Source organism: Nymphalis io, chromosome 16 (assembly GCF_905147045.1).
Source record: "Nymphalis io chromosome 16, ilAglIoxx1.1, whole genome shotgun sequence".
Taxonomy (NCBI): domain Eukaryota; kingdom Metazoa; phylum Arthropoda; class Insecta; order Lepidoptera; family Nymphalidae; genus Nymphalis; species Nymphalis io.
This window is the reverse complement of record NC_065903.1, coordinates 10432049-10447217: the sequence shown is the minus strand read 5'-3', so window position 1 is coordinate 10447217 and position 15169 is coordinate 10432049. Positions and strand designations below refer to the sequence as shown.

Genomic DNA, 15169 nt, shown 5'->3' with positions numbered 1-15169 from the left:
CCGAATTATATATATTTAGACGTGGTCAATAGCCGAGCCACAGCCAAGACATTAAGCCAGTCTAATTAAAAAATCAATTTAATATACGAGGTTTTCTTCTATTTAATGCTACGAATTATTCAATTCCAATGAATTGGATTGATCCAATGGCTTGACGACAATCCATCGTAGTACATTGTTTCTATTTAGACGAAGCCAATATTGGATTGGCTGTAAGTGTGTAGTTGGATTGTGGTGTAAGTGTGGTTTAAGCTTCATAACACAGGCCTTAAAGCACAATTAAGTAGAAATAAAAAAAAATTACAATCAAGGTCATCGTATGTGTGAACTTGACGAGTTTTGGTGTCAAATGATTCTGTCCTAACGACAAGGCTAAGTTAAGTGGCTTTTTATGACATTCATTCAACAAAATATTCTTAATGATACAAAGTCGTTTTCTTATGCATGTCATAATGAATATAGTATTCGAGAATTGTTCTGAGAATCACATCGAATGTTTGTTTATCTTTATGTTTCCAAGAAGTACTTTCTTTTTTTTAAATTTAATTTTATTTTGAATTTTCTCTGTAAATATTGAATTTTAAAATTAGACTGTCATTGTTTTAATACCGATGCTATGTAAGCTTTAAATGGGATTGCATTGAATTATTAAATGCCTTGCAATTATGTTTTGGGTTGTTAATAATACACTATTCGTAATGTTCAAAATCTTTTGAAAATTTTGTCGTCTATTTTTCGTGAAATTAAAAAGTATAATAATGATGTACTTCGTCATACTTTTTATGAAGGCAACTTTATTGTTATCCTTCTAGAGGTGACACGGAATGAGATATCCGAAGCCCCAAGTATCATTAAAATTCGAGCTGTCCCATTTCGAAGCGGTTAGAGTAAACGTATATTAATTTTGACTGGGCGAGGCCAAATAATTTAAGTAGGACCTAGAGGTCCTTTGGCTGTCGGGGCTCCTAGGCCCCTTGTTGACCTAGCCAAAAAATCGGGATTGTTCTTGAGGTCTTCGTAATAAAATTTAAATGTTATCGAACATCTGAAAAATTATCAATCCCATTGAGTTTCAACTTGCAATTCTTCTCTGAACACAGTGATAAACAAGGATTAAATAAAATTAATTTTCAAATTCAAAAAATCAATTTTAAATATAGAAGCATTACAGTTACCTATTGATTGTCGAAACCGGTTCGGAGTGAACTACGTTTTTTTAACACGTTTGAAAGTAACTCACAATTATAAAACACTTACAGTAACAGCCTGTAAATGTCCCACTGCTGGGCTAAGGCCTCCTCTCCCTTTTTTGAGGAGAAGGTTTGGAGCTTATTCCACCACGCTGCTCCAGTGCGGGTTGGTAGAATACACATGTGGCAGAATTTCGATGAAATTAGACACATGCAGATGCTTCAGATGAATGTACGATTTTTGAAAATAGAATTAGTGATTCATTTGAATGACGCAATCTCCAAAGCAAAGCATAACCTGCTTGGGTTCAGATCAGTTAATCTTTAATGCACTGTAATTAGACATTAAATAGGAAGTTAATTTATTCATCACACATTCTTAAAATATAAGGATAAAAAAATGTTAAAGTCAATTGGTTTTTTTTGGAGACAGTAGTCACAGTCCATTCAAGATTCATCGTGAGGAACTCAAATAAAACACTTATTATTTTTTTATTAATTATAAGTATATATAGTATATACCATAAAAAATATGAAATAATATAAAGTTTTAATTTAAATTAACGTGGTACATGTTTGTCTTGGAACTACTTAAAAATTTTACGAAATTTAGATCTTGATTTTACTTTTAAAAGAAAATACTTTTTATTTTACTGGCATATATTATTTTTTATCATTATTCACTACTACAAACCTAAAACATCTTGAAGCTGATTTGTATGTATTTTATGAGGTCTCTATAATATAAATATGAGACTTGTATAATACAAAGTTATCGCGATTAAAACCGCGATACTCATATAGCATTAGAAAGATAATTGACTTTGAAATATATTATCATCTATTTCTATGTATCCTATCTCGGTTATCTTATGTATTAAAGTTGTAGATTATGTTTTGTTTGTTCATCTATCCGCACTCCGCTCGGTTACTCGGCTCGTTGAAGCTTCTGTTCTTGTTGCTTTTGTTTGAACTATATTGTTTATATAACAAAAGTATCTTTATAACAATACTTAATGTAACATCCTGTTTTTGTGAAAATGAATTGAATATTTCGAATGATGTTTTCGATGTTTTGAAATAATTACGTCTGACGTACATTGACGATCTACTTTTATGTGCTTCAGATGAATGTACGATTTTTGAAAATAGAATTAGTGATTCATTTGAATGACGCAATCTCCAAAGCAAAGGATAACCTGCTTGGGTTCAGATCAGTTAATCTTTAATACATTGTAATTAGACATTAAATAGGAAGTTCATTTATTCATCACACACATTCTTAAAATATAAGGATAAAAAAATGTTAAAGTCAATGGGTTTTTTTTGAAGACAGTAGTCACAGTCCATTCAAGATTCATCGTGAGGAACTCACGGAGGAGGAACGTGTTTCCACCAACGCACATCGAGCAGCGTGGTGGAATACATTCGAAACCTTCTCGAAAAGGAGGTCTTAGTTCAGCAGACATTTAGAGGCTGTTACTTTACGTTACTTTTTTACTTAAATATTATAATATAATACGAAACATGACCTCGATTTTATACATTTTATTATGTAAAATTTCAATACTAAAACGATATTTTTATATTAGCGTTGTTTCACGGCACGGGTTGATAAAGCAATATGATCACGCATAACCGTTCCTGGCACAAACGAGTCTCTATTAACTAACCGGAAGTATATCGTTACTTTAGATTTATACTTTACGTTTTATTTACTTATATGATTCGTCACTTTACCTTTTTGTATGAAGTCATTAATTTAATATTAATTTTTAGTACATGTCGTACTTAATTGTTTTATAGATTCAATCAAAATCAATCAATGAATCAACAGCCAATCGTTGTCCACTGCTGAACATAGGCCTCTCCCAAGTTGCGCCAAAGCTCCCTGTCCTCCGTCTTCCGCATCCAGTTGGTGCCCGCCACCTTCTTAAGGTCGTCGGTCCACCTGGCTGGAGGGCGCCCTACGCTGCGCTTGCCGATTCGCGGTCTCCACTCTAGGACTCGTCTGCTCCAACGGCCATCGGTCCTACGACATACGTGACCAGCCCACTGCCACTTCAGCCTGCTAATTTTGCAAGCTATGTCGGTGACTCCGGTTCTTTTCCGGATAATCTCATTTCTGATCTTATCCTTCAAAGATACTCCGAGCATAGCTCGCTCCATAGCACGCTGAGCGACTTTGAATTTATGGACTAGTCCCGCAGTTAGTGTCCACGTTTCGGCGTTTACTGGTGGTAGGGCTTTGTGCAAGCTCGTCTGGGTAGGTACCACCCACTCATCAGATATTCTACCGCAAAACAGCAATACTTGATATTGTTGTGTTCCGGTTTGAAGGGTGAGTGAGCCAGTGTAATTACAGGCACAAGGGACATAAAATCTTAGTTCCCAAGGTTGGTGGCGCATTGGATATGTAAGCGATGGTTGACATTTCTTACAATGCCAATGTCTAAGAGCGTTGGTGACCACTTACCATCAGGTGGCCCATATGCTCGTCCGCCTTCCTATTCTATAAAAAAAAAAATTAAATTAATAAAAATAAATACGTGTTTATTGCCTTATATTATAATAGGTTGAGAATTATTTTGTTGTACGTTAAAAGTTCCAGTAAAATCTCTTTGGTTGCTGTTTGTATCTGGCTGATTTTAATACCATTAAATAGATGTCATTTTAAAAACATAAAAATTAAATACGGTTTCCCGCTATTTTTCTAATGTATTTTTTTTGTCCGCCAAAATAAATGAAACTAACGAAAAAATTGGATATATTTTAGTTTTATTACAACAAAAAGGCAAATGTGGCATACGTCGAGAAAAAAATTTCGTGCTCTTTGTGGATTTAACGCAGTGTTAGTGAGAGTAGCACAAAATTGGTTCAAGCATTTTCAGTCCGGAAATTTTGATGTCAAAGAGAGCTCTTGCTCGCTGAGCTTGGTTGGGATGTGTATGTTTACCATATGCCCTGACCATGCACTCTTAAATTTTCACTTGTTTCGTTATGATATTCTTCCGCAAAACAGCAGTACTTGGTATTGTTGTGTTCCGGTTTGAAGGGTGAGTGAGCCAGTGTAATTACAGGTACAAGGGACATAATATCTTAGTTTCCAAGGTTGGTGGCGCATTGTTGATATAAGCGATGGTTAACATTTTTTACAATGACAATGTCTATGGGCGTTGGTGACCACTTACCATCAGGGGGCCCATATGCTTGTCCGCCTTCCTATTCTATAAAAAACAGTATATATTATTGTTTGTTATTGATTAGTCACCACCAGGTGATCGATTCGTTTGTCTGTCTACCTAAACTTAAAAAAAATATTATATTCATTACACAATGACAAGCATACATTACAAATAAAATATTAAAAACCTTATTTAGTATTTTTTTATTATTACAAACTATCGTATATACAGTTGCCATTATAATGTTCATCAATATCATTCGTCATACAAACTTGAAGCGTCACAGGCTAAATACAATAGCCAATTAAATAACGAAACGAATTTTCAAAATTCACCAACACTTGGTCAGTGGGACAGGAAAACAAAAGAATAACGCCACTTTGCACATAAAATGTAACTGAGACGAGATTGTAAGTAACTCTTTCTCGCATACCCTTGTGAACGAGACGTCTATACGCATAAGCAATTAGCGAAAGCGAGATGAATAGTGAGGTACATATTATTTATCTAATATATAGTTCATCTTGTAACGTAGCTTTTCTTGCATTTATTACAGGTTAGTTTATTGAGAATAAAATCTTAAGTTGAAGTTATTAAGGTCGTGTTTCCGTTGGTCAAAATATCCAAAGTATTTTTTGAGTTGCAAAATTCAAAAAGTATAATTATTATTATCATACTTTTTGATTCTAATGTATGAGACATTAGAAATATTTTGAATTGTGCAGACTTAGACGCATCAAATCGCTTTCTATTTGCGGTTTATCGGCTAAAACGAAGTCGTAAATTCAATTAAATCGCTATCGCACCTTAATTTAAATAAAACTGACACGAATCAATTAAACTCGATAATATCTCGATATGTAAACAACATTTGTAAATAACAATGATTTATTAAGTTATTGGAATTTATTTATTTCTCATTTAGCCTTAGTATAGGAGTATACTGCTCAATCAGTTTGTTTCTAAATTAGTCTGATAACAACTCCGTGTAATCTTTGTTCTAAGTAAGGGTGAAACAAAATGTTTCCCTAACAATAGTCGTCGTTTGCAGATAGTTAAAATCTTATCCCAAAAATATACCATACTAATTAAGCCGAGATGGCACAGTGGTAAGAACGCGTAAATCCTAACCGATGATCGTGGGTTCAAACCCGGGCAAGCACCATTAAAATTTCATGTGCATAATTTGTGATTAGAATTCATCTTGGGCTATATTTAATTTAAAGCAGTGCACTAACAGTCAAATAATCAGGATATATATATATTTAATTTGTATTGCATATATTTCATAGTTAAGTCCTTTTGGAGCCGAGATGATCCGTGAATGAAAGATCACGAGATGGCAAGAACTAATAAGAACGACGAACCGGTTGGCGTGGTTGGTAGAACACTTGCCTTTCACGCCGAAGGTTGTGGGTTCGATTCCCACCCAGGACAGACATTTGTGTGCATGAACATGTCTGTTTGTCCTTAGTCTGGGTGTAAATATCTATATAAGTATGTATTTACAAAAGAAAAGTAGTATATGTAGTATATCAGTTGTCTGGTTTCCATAGCACAAGCTTTGTACAAGCTTAATTTGGGATCAGATGGCCGTGTGCGAAAAATGTCCCAGGATATTATTATTATTATAATAAGTTTTATGTGCTTATTTTAATTTAGAGAAGTCTACATGTGTCGGATGAAATTCTCTCTCATGTTTTTCCATTAAAATGGTTCGGCTTAACCACACTTTAGTAGCGTGGTGGAATTAGTTCCAAAGCTTTCTCCTTAACAGAAGATAATGGGTTTTATTAGCGTATTAAGAAATATTACAGGCAGTAGGGCATTTACTGGTTGTAACTGAATGCAGTCATGTATTTTCATTATTTTAGAAGGATTTTAAATAAGCCGATATAATTTAATATATATTCATAAAACACCAGGATACACATGCATAAAGACATAAAAAGTACACGGATATTTACGACTAATTTACGTAAAAGAATCAAAATAGACATGCAGTATAGTTATACATGCAGAGCAAAATCTATATAATTTTTATTTTGGTAAATATATTGACAAGCTATAGTTTTGTCAATTAAAAAAATATTAGGAAATTGGAGTGAAAAAAAAATGTTCGAGTTCGCCAGTGTAACGAGTACAAAGTACATACCATAATTCCCAAGGTTGGTAGCGCATCGGTGAACTACGGAATGGTTAATATTTCTTATGTCTTTGTGCGGTGGTGATCATTTACCATCGGGTGACGTATTTGACCGTTTGCCTATCCGCTATAATTCTATAAAAATAAATAAATATAGAAAAAAAATTTCACCAGCCAATATAAAATGTAAAAATAAATAATAATACAATAATATAAAATGTAAAATATTTTAAAATATTGACCTCGTTAGTCTTACTTTTGTCCAATATTACTATGTGCTATTGTTATAGTTCGTTGACTTTTGTTATTTGTTATCTTAACCTTATAACCTTATTTGTAAATAGAGTAAGTATAGGAAAATTTTAAAAATTTCTCTCATGAATATTTATTGGAATACTTATGTGGGTCAGTGACATTGTAAAGGTCACAGCTGGCTGCCGGCGGTTAAGTATCAACCTTATATAGCTGCGGATCCTGAGTCTTTGGGTCAAAATCCGGATCAGGTCAATAAAAATATATTGGATTTTTCATTCGAGAAATTTTCAATAGCTGCGCGAATTCTGTAAGTTAGCAGTCATAACTATCTCGTGCCCTGAATAGCAAGTAAAGCCATTGTTTCTGCGCTTGAACGATTTCCGGTCGTGTTGATTTGTCATGCCAACAGATTATAAGAAGATAATTGGGAGTGCACCTGTGTTTGGGCTGAAACTTGTGTACATAATATGTCCTTGTACTCCCTTGAATGGTTGCCATGGCTGAAATCGTCCATCATCATCATTATCATCTAACATCACTGCGAACAAAGTACAATATCGCCTTTGTTATGACGGAACTTCCGCTATCTCATATTTTAAGTATATGTATGTAATACAAGGAATAAGCACAAAATTATCACTTATGTATGTTGTTCGAATACAGAGGCTTTTGGCTTTTAACTCTTTTGTGACGCAACAGTACGGTTTCTTTACTGGATTCCAAAATGCGAACGGCCTCTTTTATTAAATAAAAAAAAATGCAAAATAACGTTTGCGTGCGAAAGGTTATTATACAAAACAGTGAGTTCGTAGAAGGTAATCACACCTTAGAAATAAAACGATCGCCTCAAGCCTATGCAGAATTGAAATATATTTTTTATGTTTGACAAAATAAAACGGTGAGTTTCTTTCCGAACTTAGTATACTTTTAGATCGCAGTTTTTACATTGAATTTAACGCTTACAATATTAAATTTTGTTCCGGATCGAAAGGTGATGACTTTAGCACATTTTTGCTGTAATCTCTTCTAATGACTTTTGCTCTAATGGTCGCAGAGTATACTTGTAATTGGTTTAATAGAACTTCATTATCAGAGTATCATATATTATAACAAACAATCTAAGAAATGCCTATGTCTTTTTTATGATATCGCTTAGCATGATGAATATTATCATTTGATAATGAGTAAAACATGAAATAGAAAAACTTAATGACTTTTCCTATGTATGTATTTAAACTGCTCTGCATAATGTTCTTTGCTTGACATCAGAAAACACCGTGACCGTGTACTACTGTCATAACTTCATGATGATGATTTAAATGAAATTCTAAAATTAAGCTCTTTTTTTGTATAAATTTAAATTAAGATAAAGCTAGCACGTCCGAAGGTGCGGTTGATAAAATAATTAAGATAAAAAATAATAATCGCTCAACTTCAACAATCTCTAGAATTTTCTCTAAAACAATCCAGTTTTTTATAACCTGTAATATCTTATATTTGAAATGTTTGACTTATAATTTATTTGCCTTAGGGAAAAGTAAACGGTTTGAGGAAATATTTACATCTATCTGTTAAGATATAGCAGCTAAACTAATGGTATATATATAATAGATCGCTCACGTAATATCGTACTTTCGGATGAGGTATGTACGTCTCCTGCGTACTGAGCAACCGTATCTAATAATACTTCGCCGTTTTGGTATTTTTAACTTCGGAGAATATGCTTCAAAAGCCGAGATATCTCTGACGCCACTCTCTACACTAAAATAATACGTGAACGAACAAGTAAACAATTGAATGACTGTGAATGAACCAGCGAATGACGCCAAGGTATTCTTAATTAAGATTTTAACGGCTTTGTGCGCTTCCAAGTTGAGAATGGATGCCAGCTAATTGTACTTCGCAATCCTGCCAGGATTACGAAGTAAGTTTGATAATAGTGAATAATGAGCTAAGTTTGGTTTAACGATTAGCCTTCCCTCCCTCTGTGGTACTCCGCTAGTGATGCAAAGCAAAATCGCCATGCTGGGGATTGACGTTCGCTGCGACCTTAGTCCAAGGGATTACATCGAGGCTGTTATAAAAACAGCTTCACGGAAACTCGGAGTTCTGAACAAGGTGCGGCGCTTTTTCACGCCACAACAACTGTGCCTGCTGTACAAATAACAGGTACGGTCTTGCGTGGAATATTGCTCGCACCTTTGGGATGGCTCCGCTAAGTACCTACTTGAGGCCTTGGACCGGTTGCAACGACGTGCCGTACGCATTATTGGCGACGTAAAGGTCACAAACACCCTTGAACCTTTCTTTACAATTGCGTCGTGAGATAGCAGCACTGAGCGCTTTCTATCGACTGTATCACGGCGAGTGCTCTGAGGAATTATTCTCTCTAATTCCTGCTTCCCCCTTCCTTCTTAAGTCCACGCGAGCTGGTTCTCGATGTCACCGCCTAACTGTGACATCAATTCCATCGCGAACAAAGAAATTTGGCAACTCCTTTCTTTGTCGCACTTCCAAAAAATGGAATTTCTTACCAGCTCACGTGTTCCCCTTCTCTTACAACCCGGGTTCCTTCAAACGAGGCGTGAAGAGGCATCTTGCGGGCCGGCAAGGTGAAGGCGGCTAGTGCAGAACGTTTTTCCCGTCTGTACTGGCCGTCGTCGCGTTTGGACTCTACTACCACTTACCATCAGGTGGAGTAGAGTCATTTGCCCTCCCGGCGAATATAAAAAAAAAAAAGCTTGATTTTCACTGGTGGTAGGGCTTTGTGCAAGCTCGTCTGGGTAGGTACCACCCACTCATCAGATATTCTACCGCAAAACAGCAATACTTGATATTGTTGTGTTCCGGTTTGAAGGGTGAGTGAGCCAGTGTAATTACAGGCACAAGGGACATAAAATGTTAGTTCCCAAGGTTGGTGGCGCATTGGCTATAAGCGATGGTTGACATTTCTTACAATGCCAATGTCTAAGGGCGTTTGGTGACCACTTACCATCAGTTGGCCCATATGCTCGTCCACCTTCCTATTCTATAAAAAAAAAAAAAACCTAGCATAAAGTAAATTTCTATTCTCAAGCGATTGTTTTTGTTGTTGGCGCATTTGCTGATTTTACTTCAGGCGTTTTATTTAACTTTTAAATTATTTGAAGTAAAAACTTCTTTACTTTGAGTTTGTAACATACTGTGTATTTTAATTAATAAAAAGGGGGTAGAATAATTACTTGGAGTGCCTCTAGATGTGTAAATTAGATAAATATATTTAACCGTTTCAAGTTTTCACTTCTATTGGCAGTCCCTATGACTGCCTGTTTTTTTTTTTTAACTAGGGTTAAATAGCAATTGATTTTTATAACGAGTTCCACGCAACCGATTGATCTGAAAAAGTGCGCCTTGGTTATGATGCCAATACATCATAATTTATTTGTTTTAGAACATTTAATTCGATCTCGAAAAGTCTTACATGTTCAATAATATATTCGTTCATGTAATTTTATCATGGTCGTGATTTTAAACGCTAAGTAAAGTTTTATTGCTTATTTATTTAAAAAAACGTTATTTTTTTATAGATTATTTCGTAAAAACAATCTACTTAGAAATTTAGAAAATGGCCTTTTATTATATAAATCCAGTTTTATAGATATTGTGATATTAAATTGTCTTTATCCTCGAGGATAAATAGTTTACGTTGTGATTATAATTCATCCAAGGGTTTCCGCTTTACCGAGCTACGTTATATATATACGAAGGTCGTGTAAGTATATAAGATTGTTATGGCTTTTTGAATCATCCAACGCGTTATTCCTTTGCGGAATATATATAATAAAGGCCGTTCTGAAAAAAAAAAACTTTATTAATATAATCGAATTTCATGATTTTTAACCATAAAACATTTAAGTTAAGAGAAGTGATAACACATTTGAAGCGTTACCTAATCAATACGATTATGATATCTCATGCGGTTAATCTTCAAACAATATAGACAATATTTATTTATTATTATTATTGTATTTAAATAAAAATAGTTTGTATACGTATATAAGTTACGGTCCGATCGAATTCCACACTCCACAGATATTATCACAAATAATGATAATATGTAGGTAATCCACAAAACAAAGTACCATCATAAGGTATAATGCTATGATTAATAATATATTTTTTTCGTATTATTAGGTATTCCCTGGATGGCGCTGGTGGAGGTTTCGTTCCGGCCGCTCCTATTAACTGCAAGTTGTGCTTGGAGGATGCGACCCCAGACAAGATCACGATTATATCCGGCTGTGGCTGTACGTTCTGCACAAGGGTAAGCGTGTACTTATTATACTATTTTTTTATTGCGTTGGTTTTAACTTGTAATATCTGGTTATAACTTGCCAGTTATTCTGTCTATGCGAGACAAGGTTCATTACGCCTTGTAAACGTTTAGTAAATCAATGGTATGAAAATGCGTTGGTATATGGAATTAGAAACTGCAACTTAAAATCCACGACTTCAGGTGACTGCTCCCTAATGTATTCGAGTCCATTTATCTGTATATTAACTATTTAAGTCAAACAGAATATAAATGTTTCACATTTCACATTAACAATTTACTGGTGGTAGAGCTTTGTGCAAGCTCGTCTGGGTAGGTACCACCCACCCATCAGATATTCTACCGCAAAACAGCAGTACTCGGTATTGTTGTGTTCCGGTTTGAAGGGTGAGTGAGCCAGTGTAATTACAGGCACAAGGGACATAACATCTTAGTTCCCAAGGTTGGTGGCGCATTGGTAATGTAAGCGATGGTTAACATTTCTTACAATGCCAATGTCTAAGGGCGTTGGTGACGACTTACCATCAGGTGGCCTAAACGCTCGTCCGCCTTCCTATTCTATACAAAAAAAGTCGTAGGTATAGGTATGTTGAAGAGTTGATATGATCACTTGTCTGCCTACCGTATAGGAGTACGTCTTTATTTTATTAGTACATATTTTGTTTGCTTACATTATCTTTTGCTTCGATCACTCAGCTTAAAATAGTGTATTTTTATTCCAAAGAGAATGGTTTTATTAAAATATTTTCGAATAATAACAAGTTTTTTATGATTATATTTATGTTTATGATGACTTTAACAAAATCTATTTAGCTAATGTGTTTGCATGAGTATAAGAAAAAGATAAACATCGTTTTATATCCTATATAAATCATTCGCATTGTGAAATGGGTTTCTCATCAATCGGAATATATGTCTAACTCGCGTTAGTGTAGCAACGAGGCTGGTTTTTATATCCAAAGTAAATACGTTTATGTACATATATTTTTATCTTATTTTTTCTTTTTTATGGGCTTTGAAAGAGACAGCACTATACTATATTTTGAAGGGGTACGTCAAGTCCGTGATTAAGACTTATCCAGTTTAAGAAGTGTCTTAAATAAAATGAAGAGATTCAGGTGAAATAATATAGAATACGTATTAAATAAAATAGTGCTAACTAAAATGAAACGAATAAAAACTATAATGAAATTCGTAGGATATATATAATTTATAGTCTTATAAATAATCGAAATTATATATAGAATAATTCTATTAATAAAATCAAGTTTTATATACAAATTAAATGCACTCATTTATTTATTATTTATTTGAGGAAAACAACAGCACGATACAAAATATGTTGACATTAAAAAAACGATATACAGACAATAGAGCCAATTACTGTTTTCCATCGAATTATACAAACCTAATAACAGTTAACAGAAGTAGCAACACACAGTTTTGACAAATAAAATGTAAATGTAACAAAATAATAATGAGTTAAAAAAACCCAGTACAATTCGATTAGGCGACACTGACTATGTTGTGGGTGATTTGTGTGTGTGTGTGTGTGTGTGTGTGTGTGTGTGTGTGTGTGTAAGTATTTGAGTGTACGTGTGTTTGTATGAGTGTGATTGGTTAAATTGAGTTTTGAGCTCTAAGAATATCTTTTTCAAATGATTTAATTGACCGATAGAATATATCAATGTGTGAGTATTTTTTATTATATAGTGAGAAAACGCGTGATAGTGTAGTTTGCAGCGTAACGCGTATTGGATAAAGGTACGTATAATAGATTCGAATATGCATTACGAGTTCGCTTGTTAGGTACATTAAAATTAAATATTTTCATTTTACACGAATTTATTTTTTTAATTACAGGGGAAGACATAAACTGTGTGAATAAACATTTACCATACCTAATTATATTTTTAATATAAAATTGGATGTAATTTTTTTGCTAAAATCTACCTAAATTAACCTCATTATATATATGTTTTTATAAACAGAAAATATTAATCACGCATGCCTTAATCATTTTAATTGATGCTCCTATATCTTTATAATTTATGAGTAATATATTGTTAATAAAAAAGGTAATTTTATGAATACTTGCGTATATAACATTTATCTTTATTTTTTGTATTCTATATGTGTTCCTATTTCTCGTAATGACTACAAATATTATAACCTTTTTTGTACAAATAATGTTTTTTTTAGTCTATACTTCTATACTAATATTATAAAGAGGTAAAGTTTGTGAGGTTGTAGGGGATAATCTCTTGATCCATTGAACCGATTTTGAAAATTCTTTTACCGCTAAAAAGCCACACTATTTTTGAGTGTCATAGGCTATATATTAACCCGAAAAATTAGACGACTTTCGTGGTAGTCGGATTTGCAAAGTAAATCGGAGAAAAGACGGTTGAACGAAAACGTTTCTTACGAACGCTGCCTTAACGATGAGAGATATATAATTGAATTCTAGAGAAACGTTGTAGAACTTGATAATGCCTATAAAAACGTCAACGACAGCATATATCTAACTATTATATTTACGTCACAAAAAATGGTTTTTTATATTAAAAAAATAATTTAAATCGTTAGGTCATGTTTATTGGTCATATTAAAAACAATTTTAAATTCTTATCAAAATAAGTAAACTTATCGTCTCAAGTGTTTAAAACAAAAGACTTTTCCCTTTTACTGCATATTATTTAGAAAAATAGTTAAAGAGATAATACGACATAGGAATGGAACCGCGACCGTCTGATCTATTGAATGATATTTCTATTAGACGGTTTTTTTCATATAAAAAACGTCAATTTATTTATAAATAAATTGCTTTATCACCAAGGAAATTTTATTTAGATAAAATTCTTTTTATACAGTATGTTTTTGTTTGTATAGTTTAAGAGACAATTTAAAATAATATAAATATTTAAAATAAATGTTGGGCCAACACGACTTTTGGCACTCGGGAAATAAATCATAGCACTCAGCACTAACCGAACCACAATCATAATTTCATCACAAGTAAAAATGTTTACCGCCCAACGAAGTGGGTACGGGTCAGCTAGTATATTAATATAGACGTAAACTTATTGTCAGATCCACGGGAAATGGCGAAACTCAGCTTTATCGCTAGTGTTTTAAGAATAAATTAATTAAAAAATAAAATAATAGTAGATTTATTCGCATAAAATGACTCGATCTGTCTCAGAAAGACCGGCTGTGGGTCGACGACCCGACGGGAATAAATATAGAATATTAACCTAGAACTTGAGTCCGCGGCCGTCCGAGGCTGGTCTAGATTATGTTAAGTTGTGACTAAGTTTATCTAAGTTCTGAAGGATGTAAGTGCTAATTAATTTGTATACATTTTTTTATTTAAGTAAGGGTGGGTGGCTGTCGAGCCGACGGGCGATCTTTGTTCCCATAGATACTGGGAATGGAAGTATTTAAAGAGCTCCTTACCATTACCATACCATACATATATGACCATTTTGTCAAGTATCTAAGATGTTCGTAACTATACTGGCTCACTCACTTTTCCAATAGGAACCCAACAATACAGATTGGTGATGTTTGGTGTATTTTGGTAGTGAGGTGAGGCGTTTACTATATATCCCTACTAATATACATTGATAATAGTTCGAAAGGAGTCTAAAATGTGAACAAAATTGTCGAAATAAAATTTGCTGCTTGAGTCTGAGATGAATTATTGTTAGTACAATTTTAGCACACGGTTGCCTCAGTGATTTTTTTCCGTTTGCTTAACTAAATATTAGATATAAGGATTACCAAGATTCCATGACGAACCAGGAGATTGTTCAAAATGAATTAACAATACCATGTTGAACCAGAACCAGTCCTACAAAAATGAGATGATCTTCGCACACAACTCAGGATAAATAGAACTATTTTTTAAATAGGAACAGATAAAGTAATTTAGGTTTTGAGAAAATTTTATTATCTGTGGGTGTGATGGATTTTACGTTTAGGTCGTCATACTTGAACTAAATATTCTTAGATTTTATTACTTCGATAACCCATTGGCCTCGTCTAAAAATACGGTTTTAATATTTTATTGAATTTA

At 33.7% G+C, this 15169-nt stretch overlaps 1 protein-coding gene across 1 annotated transcript in view; it reads left to right on the top strand.

Annotated features, from left to right (window-relative positions):
• LOC126774295 (uncharacterized) overlaps positions 1-15169 on the top strand; it is a 148426-nt gene that overhangs the window by 57372 nt on the left and 75885 nt on the right. The window contains exon 6 of the mRNA XM_050495749.1: positions 10950-11079. Within this exon, the coding sequence (XP_050351706.1) occupies positions 10950-11079 (130 nt within the window). The remainder of the gene's footprint in view (positions 1-10949; positions 11080-15169) is intronic.